Source organism: Eutrema salsugineum, unplaced genomic scaffold (assembly GCF_000478725.1).
Source record: "Eutrema salsugineum unplaced genomic scaffold, Eutsalg1_0 scaffold_5, whole genome shotgun sequence".
Lineage (NCBI taxonomy): Eukaryota > Viridiplantae > Streptophyta > Magnoliopsida > Brassicales > Brassicaceae > Eutrema > Eutrema salsugineum.
In genome coordinates, this window is record NW_006256612.1 from 5,909,206 (window position 1) to 5,927,426 (window position 18,221).

Here is an 18,221-nt window from a genome sequence, read left to right on the forward strand (position 1 = left end):
TTTTTTTGGTTTCTCAAAGTCTTTTTCTAATACTTTCCATGTTTTTTATTTGAAAAAGCTCCTGTCGTGAATCGTGATGTTGACAGAATGAAAAGGCATATGTCTCTGCGACTTGAAATATATTTTCTAATTCGACAAACGTTTTTTTGGTATAGGCGGTTTGACTAATCGGTTTAGGTGGTCGGTTGATCTCGATTAAATATTTAAAAATACAGTTAAGTTAAAAAATATGTCGATGTTGTTCACTCTTTTATACATGATGACACTCGTGTTTCTGTCTTCTTCACTACCACTCGAATTTTCCTAATCTCTCTCTCTCTCGCTTTGATGCCAAAATGACTGAGAGAAGAAAAAAACCCTAAACCCTGATTTTCGATTTCTCATCACTTATGAAAAAGCCTTTTGTGGCGGCTCTCGATTTATGATCCCCCTTTGTCGGTTTTGTTTTGGTGTTGTTGCAAGTTTTCTTTCACACGTGTGTTATTATTATTTTTTGTTTGTCGTGTCGTTGTTGTTGCAAAATTCGTGTCTCGTTCTCGTTTCAATTCTGATCATAGATTTTTGCGGGTTTTGTGGAGCTAACACTTCCTTCCTTCTTACCACCCTATTTTCTCGCCTCTCTCTCTCTACCGTTATGCTTCAATACTTCCTTCTTTTCTATTTTCTTCCGTTTGTTTTTGTTTTTATTTTCTGGGTCAAGACTCTGTCTTAGGTAACGTAATTTTCCTGATTCGGTTCTCTCGAGTTTTTCTCTAATCTAATAATGATTCGTCGCTTATTTCCTCACAAAAGGGCAAGACTTTGCGTCGGATATCCATGATGCTCTGTTTCTGTCTTTACTGATTCTTTCATATTTGTTTGGAAATTTTTTTCCAGGTGAGGTTGGATCATGGATGTAAGCGAGCTAGAGGAGAATTTGTTCGCTGCTAGCGATGCCAAAGTATGCTCAAGAATATTATACGTTTGAATCTTCTTTTCTCAAAGATTCTTGTCGGTAGTTGTTGGAATCAAATGGAAATTAAAAAAGGGGACTTTTGCTTCGTTCTTATGTTATGTACGTTTTGATTGGTTTTGTTTTTGATGTTATAGAAATGTGATTCTCTTCAATGCGTTTTTGATAGAAAGGGTGAAAATTTGCATTTTTTTTGGTTCTCCCTTACCTCGTTAACTGTAAGCAAATGTTGGTTGGGTTGAGAGAGTAATTGGGAATCTTGGGGATATGGTTTTAATTTGTCGTCTGAGTTACAAAAATATTAGCGGCTTTCGTAAATTTTTGTTCTTTTTGGGGATCTCTGTTCTTCTTCTTTGATGTATTTCATGTAATTTGATGGTTTGCTAAAATTGTGTGTTATGGCCATTGCTAAAATGCAGTTACATAGAGATATGTGCAAGGAACTATCTGCAGTTTATTGCAAGGTATTGTCGATTTTCCCATCGTTGGAAGAAGCACGACCTCGGAGTAAATCAGGGATTCAAGCTTTGTGCTCGTTACACATTGCACTCGAGAAAGCGAAGAACATTCTTCAACACTGTTCTGAGTGTAGCAAACTATACTTGGTTAGTGTGGATACATGGTCTCTCTTTATATATCTTAGTTTCTCTTTTATATCTCTTTGCGTGGATACATGGTCTCTCTTGTGTTTTTGGTCTCTTGAATTCCATCATATTTTCTTTGGCTCTTCTGAACAGGCTATAACTGGGGATGCAGTACTGTTAAAATTTGAGAAAGCAAAGTCTGCACTTATCGATAGTCTTAGACGGGTGGAGGACATTGTTCCTAGCTCAATTGGGTCTCAGGTGATGTCTATTTCAGTGAATAGCACATTCTTTTCCTTTTGCAAATTAAGAACTTTACAGGAACTATGTATCTCTTGCTAGCTAGTTGCTTGTCTTTTTGGTTTGATAGTTACGCCCTTCGATCAGGGTTTTTCTGATTACTCAAACATACCCCTCATACTTGTTGAATTTATAGTTCTGATCAAGAAAATGGTCTCTGCTAGTTCCTAGTTGTGAAATCTAATCTTGATATTGGATTTCTTCAGATTTTGGACATTGTTGGTGAACTAGAGCACACCAAGTTCTTGCTTGATCCATCAGAGAAAGAAGTTGGTGATCGGATAATTGCACTATTGCAACAAGGAAAGAAATTTGACAACTGCAGTGACAACGCCGAGCTTGAAATTTTCCACCAGGCAGCTACTAGACTGAGTATAACTTCTTCTAGATCAGCTCTAGCAGAACGGCGTGCATTAAAGAAACTCATTGACAGGGCACGCGTGGAAGAAGACAAGCGGAAGGAGTCAATTGTGGCTTACCTATTGCATCTTATGAGAAAATACTCCAAGCTTTTCAGAAGTGAAATCATGGATGAGAGTGACTCTCAGGGTTCAACACCATGTTCACCCACTGGTCAAGGCTCTAACGAAGATCGTGTTCCTGCGTTTGGGCGTCAACTATCTAAGTTTGGTTCTATTAACTTTAAGCCCATGAACAGTAAAAAATCAGGACAGGTGCCTGTTCCACCAGAAGAACTAAGATGTCCCATCTCTTTGCAGCTTATGTGTGATCCTGTCATCATTGCTTCTGGACAGACTTATGAACGGGTCTGTATCGAGAAATGGTTTAGTGATGGGCATAACTCTTGCCCCAAGACTCAGCAGCAGCTCCCACATCTTTCCCTGACTCCTAATTACTGTGTTAAAGGTCTGATTGCGAGCTGGTGTGAGCAGAATGGGATCACAGTCCCTACTGGACCACCAGAATCTCTTGACCTCAACTACTGGAGACTAGCCTTGTCTGACTCTGAATCCACCAATTCGAAGTCAGTTGATAGTATAGGATCGTGCTCGGTGAAGGGTGTTAAAGTCGTTCCATTGGAAGAGAGTAGTACTATTGTTTCCGAACAACAGCAAAAAGAAGAAGGCAACACGCCTGATGTCGATGATAAGGAGACTTCTGATGTCAATGTTCTTGAGAGTTATCAGGATATATTGGCAATCTTGGACAAAGAGGAGGACTTGGATAAAAAGTGCAAAGTTGTAGAAAATGTCAGGCGATTGCTAAAGGATGGTGAAGAGGCCAGGATCCTCATGGGAGCCAATGGGTTTGTTGAAGCGTTTTTGCGGTTTCTAGAATCAGCTGTTCATGAAAACAATGCAGCCGCACAAGAAACCGGAGCTATGGCTCTATTCAATTTAGCGGTCAACAATAACAGGTTAGTGTCTTTGTTACCACCAGTCTAAGTCCTTAGCAATGTCACTGTCTGATCTTCTCTCTAATATCAGGAACAAAGAGTTGATGCTGACTTCAGGAGTCATCCCGCTGCTGGAGAAAATGATCTCTTGTTCCCACTCCCAAGGGCCAGCAACTGCGTTATATTTAAACCTCTCCTGCCTCGAGAAAGCCAAGCCTGTGATTGGCTCAAGTCAAGCAGTTCCCTTTTTCGTCAGTCTTCTCCTTCAGGGAGAAAAAACCGAAACCCAATGCAAGCTGGACGCTCTTCATGCCCTCTACAACCTCTCTACCTACAATCCCAATATTCCCACCCTCCTTTCATCTAACATAATCAAAAGCCTCCAAGTCCTTACATCAACAAGTGACCACTTGTGGATAGAGAAGTCATTAGCGGTATTACTAAATCTAGCCTCTAGCCAGGAAGGGAAAGAGGAGATGATATCATCACAAGGCATGATCAGCACTCTTGCAACGGTGCTGGACACTGGTGACACGGTCGAACAAGAGCAAGCCGTTTCTTGCCTTGCGATTTTATGCACGGAAAGCGAGCTGTGTATCCAGATGGTGCTACAAGAAGGTGTGATCCCGTCTCTAGTGTCGATCTCAGTGAACGGAAGTCCCCGAGGGAGAGACAAGTCCCAGAAGCTTCTGATGCTGTTCAGGGAACAAAGGCAACGAGAACAGCCATCGCCAAACAGAGATGAAGCTCCTAGGAAAACCGTATCGGCACCATTACCAATGTCTATACCTGCGCCAGCTTCAGCTCCAGAATCGGAAGTGAAGCCTTTGTCTAAATCAATGTCGAGAAGGAAGACAATGACAAGACCATTTAGCTTCATCTGGAAGAAAAGCTACTCGATCCACCACTGAGAAGAAAAGATAGATTGGATCACACTCCTATGTAAAGTTACTCTCATCTTTTACCTCTTACAAGTCAGCTGCATAGAGAAGAAAGATAATATGTACATGCCACTTTGTGATGACGCCATTTTTGCTCACTTTTCCTCTCACAGCAGATGTATCCATGTAGATAGGTTACTAATGTATCAGTTTTTTTTCTTTCATAAAACCTCACTTTCAGTATAAAACAGAAGCCTTTTTGGATTTCAGAGTCAACAAGTCTTGAAGCAGAACTCAAATTTTCAGTTTTTGTAACAAAAGTAAATTATGGAAACTAAGGAACCACGTATGAACCAGGGAGAACCAAGTATTATAAAACACTGTCGTTTCAGTCCCAGCATCTTCGTAGTAGCTGTCACAACTTCTCCGTCTTCGCTGGTCGCAGCATCTCTTCGCAGCACATTTCGCCACCGCATTATCTCCGTCGCAACCTTACGATAGGATCTCTCGTTTTTAAAATCCTAATTAAAAGGTCGCAAAAGAGAGAGAAACCATTTTTGGAGTTGCTGTGAACTCTAAAATCTGAGAGTCTTTTTCTTAATTTGTGTTTCAGAGGCTGAACACAGGGTTTTCCCGTCCAGCGATTTCAAGGCTTCAGCTTTAGCTTCTCGACTATGGCATTTCTAGGGCTGATCAAGAGGGTGACACGAATAAGCAGAAACAATTCGAGGGTCAGAGTGTACCCAGCGAGGTACTTGCAAAGAATGGACCTTTCAAACACAAATTCCTTTCATGGCGAAGATGCTAAGCTCCCTGTTCTGATCGTCGGCGCTGGACCAGTAGGCCTCGTTTTATCCATCCTTCTCACCAAACTAGGTACAATTTACTCCCAACTTTTCTTGAATTTTTTTGTTTCCATGTTTTGAGCTTTTACTTTATTGAGCTGAGTTCACGCCTTTGATCGAATTGAATTCTCACCTTAATGTTAGGGGTGAAGTGTGCTGTTTTGGACAAAGCCACAAGCTTCTCGAAACACCCACAAGCACACTTTATCAACAACCGATCTATGGAGGTTGGAATGTTTGTGTTCCCTGTGGTTAATTTTTGTTTGTGCTGGTCCTGGATTTTTTTGAACCTTGATTTCTCAGTTTTCATATGCTTAGATCTTCCGTAAATTGGATGGATTAGCTGAGGAGATTGAAAGATCACAGCCTCCCGTAGATTTGTGGAGAAAATTTATATACTGTACATCTCTCTCCGGCTCAACTCTTGGCACAGTGGACCATATGCAGCCTCAAGGTGTGTTCTTCCCTCAAATTTTCTTCTGCATATAGTTCTCATAGAAATATAATCAATTGAGGAAAAATGGAGACCTTTCACAGAAGTCATTGTGGTGTTATGAATAGATTTTGAGAAAGTTGTCAGCCCGGCTTCCGTTGCTCACTACTCACAGTACAAATTGACAAGTTTAATGCTTAAGCGGTTGGAAGACCTCGGTTTTCATGTTAGCAGTTCCAAAGAGTCAGATAGTCTTGCGCTTGACTCTGTTGTTGCGAGGCAAATTCTTATGGGTCATGAGTGTGTGGGGATTGATGCTAACAAGGAAAGTGTTACGGCAGCTGTTTCTTTTCTGAAAGGAGGCAAGCATATGAAAAGAAACATTCAGTGTAGTATACTGGTTGGTGCTGATGGTGCTGGGAGTGCTGTAAGAAGGCTCACAGAAATAGAAATGCGAGGGGAAAGAGATCTACAAAAGCTTATTAGCGTGCATTTCATGAGCAGAGAGCTCGGTGAGTACTTAATCAATAGCAGACCAGGGATGTTATTTTTCATTTTCAACACCGGAGGTATAGGAGTTCTTGTTGCACATGATCTTCTACAAGGAGAATTTGTTTTGCAGGTAGCTGTAGCCATGACCTAGAGAGATCCGAGATACTTTTATCTCAAATTATCTACATATATTAGTGGTATATACCGCTGCTTGGTGTGTAATCATTGCTTTTTACTGCAGATTCCATACTATCCACCTCAGCAGAGTCTGTCTGATTTTAGTCCCGAGGTATTTACTTTCATTACCTAGAGATGACTGGATTCTTAACTCATTTTGGGGAACACCTCTGTACTTTTATTTCCGTCCCAACTGTGACCAATTTCAAATGCAATTTTGACTGTCCTGAGCGATTATTTTGTTGTAGATGTGCAAGAAGCTGATATTCAATTTGGTGGGACATGAGCTTTCAGACTTGGATGTAGCTGATATTAAGCCATGGGTCATGCATGCTGAAGTCGCTGAGAAATTCATGTGCTGTGAGAACAGAGTGATGCTTGCTGGTGATGCTACTCACCGGTTCCCGCCTGCTGGAGGCTTTGGTAAGAACTATATGCTGCTTCTTTGACACGTTTTCCGTGTATGGTAAATGTAATTTGGGAAGAAATCTAATTATATCCATTGTCGTAATATTATGATTGAAGATATGGTCGGATGAGATATTGTGGTTCCAACGAAAGTTGATCTTTAAGGATCCTTGTTGTTAGTTTCATTTCTAAAGTTATATAATTGAGCGATGACAAGCCTCAGGAATTGGTTTTATTTTTTGAAAGTTCAGTCAGCAGTTTTGGAAAATATTCTGATAGCAAATTACATGATTTTTGCAGGAATGAACACTGGAATTCAGGATGCTCATAACCTTGCGTGGAAAATAGCAGCTCTTCTTCAGGGTTCTGCAAACTCTTCGATTCTTAACACCTATGAAACAGAACGTAGACCGGTATTGTATCTAGCTTTTCTAACTTTTTTCTTGCCATCCTTTCTTTTTAAGTTGGATTAAGTTATAAGCATCTAATTGTTGCCGCTAGATTGCCCTTTTCAATACTTCGCTCAGTATCCAGAACTTCAGAGCAGCTATGTCGGTTCCTTCAGCGCTGGGCCTTGACCCAACAGTTGCAAACTCAGGTAATCTTAAACCAGCCTGACTTCATTTTCAGTTCAGCATTCTGTGGTCAGGGTTACAGCAAGTATATCTCTGTGGTGTTGTAGTTCATAGGTTTATAAACAATACAGTCGGTTCCATGCTACCCACTGGGCTGCAAAAGGCTATCTTGGATAACGTCTTTGCACTAGGTCGTGCACAGCTTTCAGAATCTCTGTTGAATGAGAGCAATCCGCTGGGATATCAGAGACTTGGCAGACTAAAGAGTATCTTCGAAGGAGGAAAAAGCCTTCAGCTACAGTTCCCTGCAGAGGATCTTGGTTTCAGGTATAAATTGTATAATTATCACCTTTGAAACTGTAGTATTCTCACTCTAGTCTTAGTAGTGCCAAGAATAAAAAAGATTAGAAACTAGGGTGGTTGCTGTTGTAAACTGATATCATCGGTATCGTGACACGAGATCTTTAAATGTTATAACCATTGTGTTTGCTGCATAGGTATCTAGAAGGGGCCATTGTTTCTGATAACGAGTCTGAAGTTGGTGATTCTGAAGTACCGAGTGGTCGTAGAAGAGACTATGTTCCTTGTGCTGAACCAGGTTCAAGACTGCCTCATATGTATGTGAGAATACTGTCAGATTCCACAAGAGAGGTAGTTTCTACACTGGATCTTGTTTCGATAGAGAAAGTGGAGTTTCTACTAATAATATCGCCATTACAAGAATCCTATGAGCTAGCTCGTGCTACATTCAAAGTGGCAAAAGAGAACAAGGCTAATGTAAAGGTATGTGTTGTCTGGCCTAGTAGTAGGGATGATGGTGTTGCAAGGGAGAGCAAATCAGCATTAGCGCCATGGGAAAATTATGTCGATGTTATGGAAGTTAAAAAACAAAGTGGTGAAGAAGCTTCTTGGTGGAGTATTTGTAAAATGTCTGAGAGAGGTTCTATTTTAGTCCGTCCAGACCAACACATTGCTTGGCGTGTGAAGTCTGCTGTTACTTTGGATCCTACTCTGCACATGAGAGATGTCTTCTCCATTATACTTGGAAAACAATGAACAGCACCAATTGCTCCACAAATTCTTTGTATTCTATTTATTACCAAATAAATCACGTTTTTTTTTGTGACTGTTTCAAGTTTTCTTTACATTTAGTGTAGGAATGGTAAAAACATTCATCAATATGAATAAATAGTGAATCAAACTAAGGCTTTGATTGTAAATCTGTTTCAGTTCTGTCCAGTGGCTTCAATAGGCAATATAGCAGAAGAGTTGTGTCTATGATTGTTCGTTCACGTTAGCTAGTAGCTATCCTGGTAAACAAGTATCCAGTTACTGCTGTAACACTTCCAAGCATTCCACCAGCAATGACCTGATCTCAGCATATAAGAAACCGAATCTGATGAGAACAACAAATTGATTCTTCCCAAAGCACAATGACAATTCAAAGAATAGTTCAGATATTAATCAAAACAAACACGGTTTGTTCTAGAGTTGCGTCAACTCCGACAAGCCTCTAAAAGGCCCCAATCACAGGACTCTTCAATCCCCTATTTATACTCATGCTTTCCACTAAAACTCTTTAACTATCTTTCTAACTGAATGGTATGCAACAGCTATCAGAATCTCATCTCTTGCTTGTCTCATACGAAAGGATTTTTTCAAGTCATAAGTCTTAGAGACATTAGGGATTGGATCAAATTGTACTCTATGAGGATGCTCAGCAAGGTGAGATTTGTGTGTAGTCTGTGATCTTATAGTTATTCAGTCAACTGTTGTATTACATACCTGGGGAGGGGTATGACCAAGAAGTTCACGCAATGGTCTGCTTTCAGCCAGCGGATGTTCTGCAGGAAGTTCGTATACAATCTGATTAAGAACCTGTAATAAGAAGCAGACCCCAGAGATCAGGATACCAGAGCTCAAATGCGTCATGACAAAATCAATAAAGGCTCTTTTCTCAAAAAAAGAAATGGTAGTCACGTTGAAAGATGAAACGAAGAAAAGTTGGAATAGCTGTCAAACCTCAGCTTGGCGACCCACATGTAATCTTACACCGGTAGCATCATACATCACCTACCACCCAAACCAATCATATATAACCAAACAGCAGAGAGTAGCTACGAAAGTGTCCCACGAGATAAAGGAGGTGACCAACTTACAACTGATGCCAAGATCAAGGCAATAGCAAAATGTGATCCACCAAAGCCCTCTTGTAAACCAATCGCTACAGCGAGAGCTGTAACGGTCGCTGAATGTGAAGAAGGCATTCCTCCGGACCCAACAAGCTGTTTGAGATCCCATCTCCTTTCCCTATACCTTCAGATTCAAGGAAACATGTAAAGGATCCTCCTTTCGTGTCTTTACGTCTACTAGAATCTCTAAGTACACACAAGACTTATATGTTCCGCTTAAGAGAATTTCATACAAGAGAAGTCAACGGTTCCTAGAATTTTTCTTATGTACCGTTTCAGATCAGGATTCTAAACAAAGATTGACGAACCTTCCTCATTCTTGAGATCGCAATCTAACTACTCCTTAAACTATGAATGTAGATATAAACTGCGACATGAGTTACAGATGCGTGGACAGAAACGTACCAGGAGGTGAAGAGTTTGATGAATTGAGCTATGGTGAAAGCCATGACGGCGGAAATCAGTGGGTAATTCGTGAAAATGGAGAAATAATGAGTCGAAGACCTAGCCGTTGCCGTAGTTTCCTCCATGGCCGATGATGGATCTCGTCCGGCTTGTAAATCGCGCGATAGCTGCGATCAGCTAGAGAAAGAAGAAGAAGATGGCACCGAATCGAAAATTATCCATAAGGCGTCTACGAATTTCCCTTTCTGTTTTCTACACGATTTGTTCCTTTTCAAAACTCTATCCAATGGCGTCTGCGTAGACGTTCAATCTCTTCGTCTTCGTCTTCTTTTTTTTCCCTTTGACCAAAAAAAAAGTAGAACACTGGTCTGGTCCACAAATCGATTAAACAAAAAATGGTTTGATGTGGTTAATTACGGTTCGGTATACTACAAATTACAAAACCAATTGAGATCGGTTCGGTTCTACCCTCTCCAATCTAATCTCCTTCCAACTCTCTGTGGAGTCTCGTCACCAGCTCCGACCTATAAACATAGCTGCACTGCACACACAAGCCTCGTTCGTATCGCTTTTCGATTTTCTAATTTATACTAATATATTATTATAGGAGTAGTTTAGAAAATTTCAGACTTTTTATTCCTACGCTTCTCTCTCCTCTTCACTGAGACGATCTTTACGAGGTTCACTAGCTCTTTCTATCTCCTCCACTCTCACCGTTCAACAACCGATGGCCACCACCGTCGCAGGAGCGAGACTCATCTCCTTGAAAGCCACCGGGAAGCTCGGTTACCGTGAGATCTCTCACCTCCGCCAATGGGCTCCGGTTCAGTCTGCGATGATGCCTCATTTCGGAATGCTGCGATGTGGATCGCGACAGATATTTTCAACCTCTGGTTTTTCAATTTCTCTTCTCTTCTCCTTTCCTTTAGATTTTGCTTTGTATCTCCATTTGTCAATAGATTCTGTCATCTTTATGGGACTCGCAGTTGTGAAAGCTCAAGCGAACGCTGTTGAGCAATCAACAGGAGAAGCTGTTCCAAAAGTGGAATCTCCAGTGGTCGTTGTGACTGGTGCCTCTAGAGGGATTGGAAAAGCAATTGCTCTTTCCTTGGGGAAAGCAGGATGTAAGGTTAGTGTACGAACACTATCTGCATATTTGGGTTTTTTTGGATGGCTTTGTTCTAGTGTCATAGTTGTTAGATTTGATCTGTATACTCTTCAAGCTTTCAATCTGCAATATCACTAGTCTTAAAAAGCTTTTGAGTTATGAAGATTTTAGCTTTGCATTGCTTAACAGTTTCTTTTGGCATTATGGTGTTGGAGACATCTATAGATTTCTCTTCGTAGTTGGTACTTGTTATCTGTCTAGTTAGGCTTGGGTTTTAGTGCTTTAGTTTTACAGAAAGAAGAGGAATTGAGGCACGGTCTTAATGCTGATTCGGGAGCTAACATTGTGTTTCTGCTGCAGGTCTTGGTGAATTATGCTAGGTCAGCAAAGGAGGCTGAAGAAGTTTCTCAACAGGTGATTGATCCTCTGAATTAGATTGCGATTTTCAACTCCCTATCACTCTGATTTTTGCAGCTATTTCCTTTTTTTCTGTTTTGGGATATGGCTTTTGACCAATAAATCATAGGTATTAAGTATGTAGGATTGTTGTTATTGGTATGAAAAGAAATGTGGAACCTTTCGAGTTTAACATTGATGCAGTTTTGGATTTGTCAAAAAAAAACATTGATACAATTCTGGTCTCTGGGACAAGAAATGAATTATTGTTGAATTTCCTTGCCCTGGAAAATGTTTCATTATCCGGTTTCTTGTTGCCATCTGCTTTCTCAGATGCGTTTTTAATTTCCCTTTCGATCCACACTGCCAAATGAAATTGAATACCCCATCTTTTGGTCAATAGTGTTTTCTTTTACCATGTCGTGTTTGTTCCATGTTTCTCTGACATTTTATGCTCTATGGAACTGTAGATTGAAGAATATGGTGGCCAGGCAATCACTTTTGGGGGCGATGTCTCGAAAGAGGCTGATGTGGAAGCGATGATGAAAACCGTAAGTGATCAAATTGTACACTATCTTACACTTCTCCGACATCTTATCATTTTCCTTGTGCAATGTCTTTCTGCAGGCTGTTGATAAATGGGGTACCATTGATATCGTGGTTAACAATGCAGGTATGTATATGAAAACCGTGGTTCCCATTAGTTATTACTTATACCTTACTGACATGGCTACATAATTTTCAGGAATTACTCGGGATACCTTGTTGATTCGAATGAAGAAATCCCAATGGGATGAAGTCATTAGTTTGAATCTCACTGGAGTATATCTCTGTACCCAGGTTTGTGTTCCTGCGACCCTGCTGAAATTTTGATACACAGAATCTCAGGGACTGAAACTCATTTGCTCTCTGTAGGCAGCAACAAAGATCATGATGAAGAAGAGAAAGGTATTGTACTTCTCTTCGCCTTCTACATTTTCTTGCAAACCATGTGTTATCACTCGTCATACATACTCCATGTCACACGTGATATATAAACTACCAAGTCGATTTTCGTTTGAGCTCCTCTATAAGATTAAGAAGTGAAACAAAGACGAGAATAATTTATGTTATAGTTTGCATACGATTTTGCAGGGAAGAATCATCAATATAGCGTCAGTTGTTGGTCTCATTGGTAATATTGGCCAAGCAAACTACGCTGCTGCTAAAGCTGGAGTTATTGGGCTCTCCAAGACTGCTGCCAAAGAGAATGCAAGCAGGAATATAAATGTAAGTGACCTACCTTTTCATCATGATCCTATTTTTTCGTTCCTTAGACAGGATTATAAACTTGGTCTGTCGACAATTTGCTCTATTCCAGGTCAATGTGGTTTGCCCTGGATTCATTGCATCTGACATGACTGCCAAGCTTGGAGAAGACATGGAAAAGAAAATCTTGGGAACAATCCCATTAGGTAATGGAGAGTTCAATTTTTTACATTTGTTGCGGGTGGTTCACAAAGGCTAGGATGTATCTGAGACATCGAACTATTGTTAGATCAAAATATTCTGATACAAAGCAAACCGGTTTGATTTTCAGGACGGTATGGACAACCAGAAGATGTGGCTGGCTTGGTAGAATTCTTGGCTCTCAGTCCGGCAGCCAGTTACATCACCGGACAGGTTAACTCATACTCATATCATATGAAGATTTGGTTATTAGCCTTGGTTTCTGATTATGTTATCTGCCTAACCACTGTTAAATTCATTTGGTTTGCAGACATTCACCATCGATGGAGGTATTGCCATCTAGGTATTTGGTAAGATCGGCTTTTGTTTAGGCAAAACAATTTGGTAAACAGACAAATTTGAGTTATTTCTGGCACTTGGTCGGAATTTCTATTTTGCGGATTCTGTTTCGAGAGATCTAAAACTCATTTGCTTAAACTACGTAACATAATATGAATCAAAGAGCTTTGTAGCTGATATTGTTGTTTAATTAGATAGAACTATAGAAATGATGGAAGCACGTTTTGCTCGTGGTGTGCCATCTGAAAGTAAACTCCATGAATCTTCATATTAGTTGCAAGCAACATAAACTTATAATTTCCTTTTACCAGTCTTACGGTGGAATAAATTCAATGGAAATTTAGTAACTAGATATTGGTTTACTTAACATTTGAAAATATAATCTTTGTTTTATAAAGCTAGTTAATCCAACTAAGTCACGGATCAAGTAACTTCGTTGAATGGTTGTAAAGATTTTGTTTGAGGAAGACTAAACGTAAACGTACGCTATGACCATTGTAAGTTTGTAACATTGCATCTTAGACTAGATGCTCTAGTCAGCAAACGCATAGAGTTTCGAAACAACAAAAGAACCGGAACATGGAGTTTAAATATAAAAGCAGAAAAACTACAGAAATTACGAGTCTGAAGTCTTTAACTATACTACAAGCTTAAAAGGTAATAAAGTGGACAGTCATAGAAAATCAGACAGCCGGGGTGATTTATTTTCTTAACCTATTTTTTGCTTAGATTGTGGTACAAGAAGAAACCTAAGAAAAGAACTTGTAGGTCGAGGCATTGACAATGATGGTTCTGAGGCCACCAATGGGGGCTAGGATCGTCAAAAGAACTCCTACTATAATGCAGAACTGCAGTTTTCATATTCCACACAACACCAAACCAAAAAAGAAGGAAAAAATTTATTAGTGTACAAATAAAACAAGAGCTAGAGATCATTAGTAAAAAGGAACATACCCAGTTGATTGTCCAAGATAGACCAAACTTCTTTGGTTTCTTGAGAATGAGCCAAATAATGCATGGAAGCTGCAACGGCAAAATTAATTAGTATATTATAACTTCAATCTATAGAAAAAGCAAATGAATGATTAGTTTGTATATATATACGTAGTAAGTTGTTGGGGCGAAGGCGAATCCTCCAAAGAAGCCGAGTAGTCCACCAAAAAACGGGACACATATTGCAACGAACATGGTGAAAGCTGCACATATACAGTCCAATGTGAGGAAAAAAACAGACAAAATGGATATAGAGTAGCTCGAACGTAGTTAAAAATAATGTATGAAATGAGAGGAGTGACTTACCGACATAAAGGCTGCGAGCAATGAACCTGAGTTTGAAAGAAGGATCAAACTTCATCTTCTTGACCAAAAAGGTTTCCATCATGTCAAATACCGGCATTGCAAAGATCTACATCCACAAGTACGTAGTCCAAAGAGAATGTCAAGAATATTTCATGGGATGTTCTCTTAAAGATTCAATCAGTGATAAAAAGAAGTAGAATATTGTGGAGGACCTGATAGCTTCCAATGACGTGGACGACCACAAACAAGTTAGCCATGGCGATAAGCCAGACGGGCTTCTCCAAAGTGATGAGAATGTTGTCGTCAACGCTGTTTCCAAAGATCCAGTAGCCAAGAAACGCTACAGGGAAGTAGCAAATAGCGACTACGATGTATGCCACAACAACTCCTCTCCACATGGGAATCTTGGACGGCATCTCCGGAGTCGAAGGGATCGTGGCCTGAATCTCCAACACAACGTTGTGACCTGCGTAGGCAAAAGCCACATCTCCCATCGCATTCAAGAAGTTGAATACATTTCCAGGAGTGGTCGAGGCTCTAGACGAGTATTCCACATCTCGATGAACACCTTTGTGCACCGATGCAGCCCAAGCGATAGTTGAGTAACTGTAAATCCATTATCCATCACAAAACCATGCATAAATATATACATCATCAAACCAATCACAAAAGACATGTGTGTGTGTGTGTGTGTTTACTTACGTTAAGGACATAACAGCAGCGGCTAGAGAGATGATGGAGATGGAGTTGAAATTGGGGAGGTGAGAGAGAACGAAGTGGATGGAAGCAAAGATCATGATCCAATAAGTAGTTCTGATATCTTTGCAATCGGAGCAGAGAAGTTGATGGACTTTCTGGAGGGATTTGCCACCGGTGACCATATAAACAATGTCGACGCCAACCTCCACGATGAGCTGTTGAGGGACGATGATCCAAAGGCCGAGCTTCTCGCCAAAAGCGTGTTGGCCTAGCTCGTGATATCTATCAAGCCTCTTCCCTGGTACTATCTCGTGCATCTCCACCATTTGCCACAGTGTGTACAATGTTATCACCCATGACATTACCATCAACGTCACTCCTGGTCCCCTATATAATCATCAACAACCCGTTTATAAATTTATTTTATTAAAGTAGTGTTCTAACCAAAAAAAAATATATATATAAATTCTGTATCAAGAAGCCTTAATCATGGATTATAAAACAGAACTAGAGAAAATCCAAAAATATTTTCAAGGATACTAATAGTGTTTTCAGCTTTGAAAAGTTTGTTAAACGAAACCTTTTGCTAAATACAAGTTTCTAAGTTTTTTTTCAATATAAGTTTTGAAGTTTCATAAGAAAAAGAAAAGAAGCAATGGATCTAATGAAAGGTACGTACCATCCGAGATTGGACATGGCGTAGGGCAAGCTGAGAACACCAGCACCAACCATGGCGGTGACATTGTGAAAAGCAGAGTACCACCACTTGGCGTTTCTTGAAGATGTGATCGGTAACCAATCGTCGACGTTCTTCTGCTTCGCCGCCGCAATCTCACTAGCTGACCTCTCATTCTGCTCCATATCGTTCTTGATGGATACTGTTTTTTTTTTTAAGAGAATGAAAGAGAGAGAGAGAGAGATCAGGAAAGACAATTAAAAAAAAAAAGGATTTAGGAGAATGAAGATGAAGGTTGGTTAATATTTAAGAGTAGATCGAGATTCGAGAATCTCTCATTTTACGATTTTATCTGCGTGATTATTCAACGATATTCGTTTAATTATTTTAATTTATATTGTAATAAATAGATCTGAGATTCAAGTTAGTTAGTTGGTTATATATACACACTTTTATTTGGTCTTTCCCCGTTGTATAAGGCAACAACAGCTGAGAAACCGTTCATGCTTAACTCGCGTTTTTACGTATTTAATGACCACTATACCCCCATTCATTTTTCTCTATAGCATGACCTTTCTGTAATTTCCTATTTTCTTTTTCGAAGCTGCATAATTTTTTCTCTTTTTGTTTTTTTCGATTCGATACAGCTGAAATTTTCTTTTTCAGATCACCTGATCTAACGAGGCTTTCGCTTTTGTAAAGAGAATAGCATTTACTCATCAATATATTTTTTTCTATTTTTTGTATTTTATAATCAATATTGGATCAACTTATATCTTTGTGTCGGCTTGGATAATATATTTGATATGAATAATATCTTTATAGCAAAGTATTTCTGGATAATATTGGTGTGGTTTTAATTAAAAGAATTTAAAAAAAAATCAGGGAGGAGTAGACGAGTAGTAGTATTTTTTTTTTCTTTTATTGGACGAAAGGATGAGTAAGTTATATGAGAGAATCAAACCGTTACATGTTAGTCGTTATAATCCCAAGAACAGATACCCAAAATCTTACGTCTGACTGGGATAAAATTATGTGTTGGCGGATCCTATCTTTTTATGTCTCTTTCTATTGTTTCCATCTTCTACAATATTACAATGTCTTTGAACTAAGATTCCATCAAATTTGCAGGTACAAAGAATCACTCACTTGCAACCCGTGATAATATACATTTCTGTTTATTTTTGGGAGATAATTATACATTTTTTGTTTACAAACATAGTCTTCTCTTTTAATCTCACTGACCAAATTTTCTTCTAGCGCAATTAGTGGACCAAACCCTTTTTCTCTTTTTTTTTTTTGTTTTATTAGAGAATAAAATTCTTTGACAAAAAAATGATTAGAGAATCATATCGTTCTCATATTGAGATCATTTATTTCCTTTTCATGAATAAATTGTTATCTCTGGCAAAAAGTGATTAGAATTTTATCTTCTTCTTAAAATGTAGACCCACGAAAGAATAAGTTCTTTCGTTTCTTTCTGTGTCAATTCAACAAAGTTTTATTAGTGTATAATGGCCTAAATTTAATTTGTGATTACTGTTCATACGTGTATATTAATATATATGTATCTTGAATACTAACCAATTAAGGTTTTTCGTGTAAGGGTTATCTTTGTGATGTTCTTAGACAATGTGATTCTTTGTCCAACCAAAAAGTTTACCCTTTGTAAGTTTCTTGTTACGACGTTTCATGTCGAATGAATGTTAGTTAAAGGCGAATGACTGATGATTCTTTGTCCAACCAAAGGGACAACTAAAAAGAGAGAGAGAGCCAAAAATAAGCAACCAAGAAACTTATATAGACATTGTGTCAAGTCAAACCAATAATGTCTAAAATAAGTAAAACAAGATCTTTCTTTCACCCCATATTTGTTTCTACACCTTTTCATTCAACAAAAATCTTAAAGAGAGACGAAGATGGATTCAGGACTATCTTGGGCTGATCAATGGGATTACAACTCTGATCCTCCTCCAAATTCAAATAAAGAAGACGATAAGAAGAAGAAGAAAAAGAAGGAAGACGGAAGCAAAAGCAGTTTTGGGAAGGCCATACTTGGCTTGAAATGGGTCAAGGAACTTCGCAAGAAATCTGATAAGTAATCAATAGGTTGTATTGTTTTAGTTACACAAGGCTTTGTTGATTCATACGTTCCCTTGTGATTAATCCATTAATCTATGTCTCTCTTTTTTAACCATTCTTCTGATTCTAATCTCCAAACCTTCAAAAATTAGAAAGTTTGTTGCATGGTTGCGGTCTGGCAAAAAATTGTGTTGAACCATCGATTTGGTTCTTTATCAAACATATGTCTATAGCTACACAAACAATTCAAAATGCAAAAAAAATTCAAACTGTTGCACATCAGCGAAAAATGTTTTTTTCCTAGTATAATCACAAAATTAAATTAATTTATATGAAGAGCGAGAAACAAAAAAGAGTGAATACGAATTCACATAGAACATGAAAACGATGTCTTAAAAGAGGACATGTTCCGTTATTGAATTAGTTATATGCAGGATCCTGACCATATGGATTATATAGTCATTGGGTTAATTATTATTTTTCTTATGGTCATTCCTCCTAATTTCTTTAAATTATTCGCAAAAAGTGCTGCCCCCACAAATATTTAATATGAACATCTAATAATAATAATA

The 18,221-nt window shown here is 38.9% G+C and overlaps 6 protein-coding genes across 7 annotated transcripts; 4 read left to right on the forward strand and 2 right to left on the reverse strand.

The window, feature by feature from the left end:
- The first annotated feature begins 356 nt into the window (after positions 1–356).
- On the forward strand, positions 357–4,298 carry LOC18992342 (U-box domain-containing protein 6). Its single transcript, XM_006415731.2, has 6 exons — positions 357–712; positions 877–940; positions 1,372–1,557; positions 1,690–1,797; positions 2,043–3,214; positions 3,285–4,298. The coding sequence occupies exons 2-6, from the start codon at positions 890–892 to the stop codon at positions 4,102–4,104; spliced, it is 2,337 nt and encodes a 778-aa protein (XP_006415794.1). The 5' UTR covers positions 357–712; positions 877–889; the 3' UTR covers positions 4,105–4,298.
- Positions 4,299–4,507: 209 nt separating this feature from the next.
- On the forward strand, positions 4,508–8,224 carry LOC18992343 (2,4-dichlorophenol 6-monooxygenase). Of its 2 annotated transcripts, XM_006415732.2 has the most exons (11): positions 4,508–4,606; positions 4,688–4,950; positions 5,064–5,146; positions 5,238–5,373; positions 5,481–5,974; positions 6,086–6,133; positions 6,270–6,444; positions 6,730–6,842; positions 6,931–7,027; positions 7,112–7,331; positions 7,502–8,224. In XM_006415732.2, the coding sequence occupies exons 2-11, from the start codon at positions 4,749–4,751 to the stop codon at positions 8,058–8,060; spliced, it is 2,127 nt and encodes a 708-aa protein (XP_006415795.1). In that variant the 5' UTR covers positions 4,508–4,606; positions 4,688–4,748; the 3' UTR covers positions 8,061–8,224. The 2 variants fall into 2 exon arrangements, with proteins under 2 accessions (XP_006415795.1, XP_024008245.1); XM_024152477.1 differs by lacking the exon at positions 4,508–4,606 and having other exon boundaries at positions 4,908–4,950; positions 5,223–5,373.
- On the reverse strand, positions 8,074–9,937 carry LOC18992344 (uncharacterized membrane protein YuiD). The gene is made up of 5 exons (XM_006415733.2): positions 9,602–9,937; positions 9,164–9,320; positions 9,027–9,077; positions 8,790–8,882; positions 8,074–8,373 (listed from the first exon to the last, which is right to left on the reverse strand). Exons 1-5 carry the CDS (start codon positions 9,724–9,726, stop codon positions 8,299–8,301), a joined length of 501 nt encoding a protein of 166 aa, XP_006415796.1. The 5' UTR covers positions 9,727–9,937; the 3' UTR covers positions 8,074–8,298.
- A 195-nt stretch (positions 9,938–10,132) lies between these two features.
- LOC18992345 (3-oxoacyl-[acyl-carrier-protein] reductase 4) lies at positions 10,133–13,070 on the forward strand. Its single transcript, XM_006415734.2, has 11 exons — positions 10,133–10,494; positions 10,588–10,730; positions 11,070–11,123; positions 11,576–11,656; positions 11,733–11,778; positions 11,851–11,945; positions 12,021–12,053; positions 12,240–12,374; positions 12,466–12,559; positions 12,685–12,767; positions 12,865–13,070. The coding sequence occupies exons 1-11, from the start codon at positions 10,329–10,331 to the stop codon at positions 12,895–12,897; spliced, it is 963 nt and encodes a 320-aa protein (XP_006415797.1). The 5' UTR covers positions 10,133–10,328; the 3' UTR covers positions 12,898–13,070.
- Positions 13,071–13,470: 400 nt separating this feature from the next.
- On the reverse strand, positions 13,471–15,901 carry LOC18992346 (lysine histidine transporter 2). The gene is made up of 7 exons (XM_006415736.2): positions 15,571–15,901; positions 14,895–15,278; positions 14,405–14,798; positions 14,193–14,298; positions 13,998–14,089; positions 13,848–13,916; positions 13,471–13,741 (listed from the first exon to the last, which is right to left on the reverse strand). The coding sequence occupies exons 1-7, from the start codon at positions 15,750–15,752 to the stop codon at positions 13,643–13,645; spliced, it is 1,326 nt and encodes a 441-aa protein (XP_006415799.1). The 5' UTR covers positions 15,753–15,901; the 3' UTR covers positions 13,471–13,642.
- Positions 15,902–17,486: 1,585 nt separating this feature from the next.
- LOC112084187 lies at positions 17,487–17,764 on the forward strand. Its single transcript, XM_024153426.1, has one exon. It carries the CDS (start codon positions 17,487–17,489, stop codon positions 17,667–17,669), a length of 183 nt encoding a protein of 60 aa, XP_024009194.1. The 3' UTR covers positions 17,670–17,764.
- The last annotated feature ends 457 nt before the right edge of the window (positions 17,765–18,221 follow it).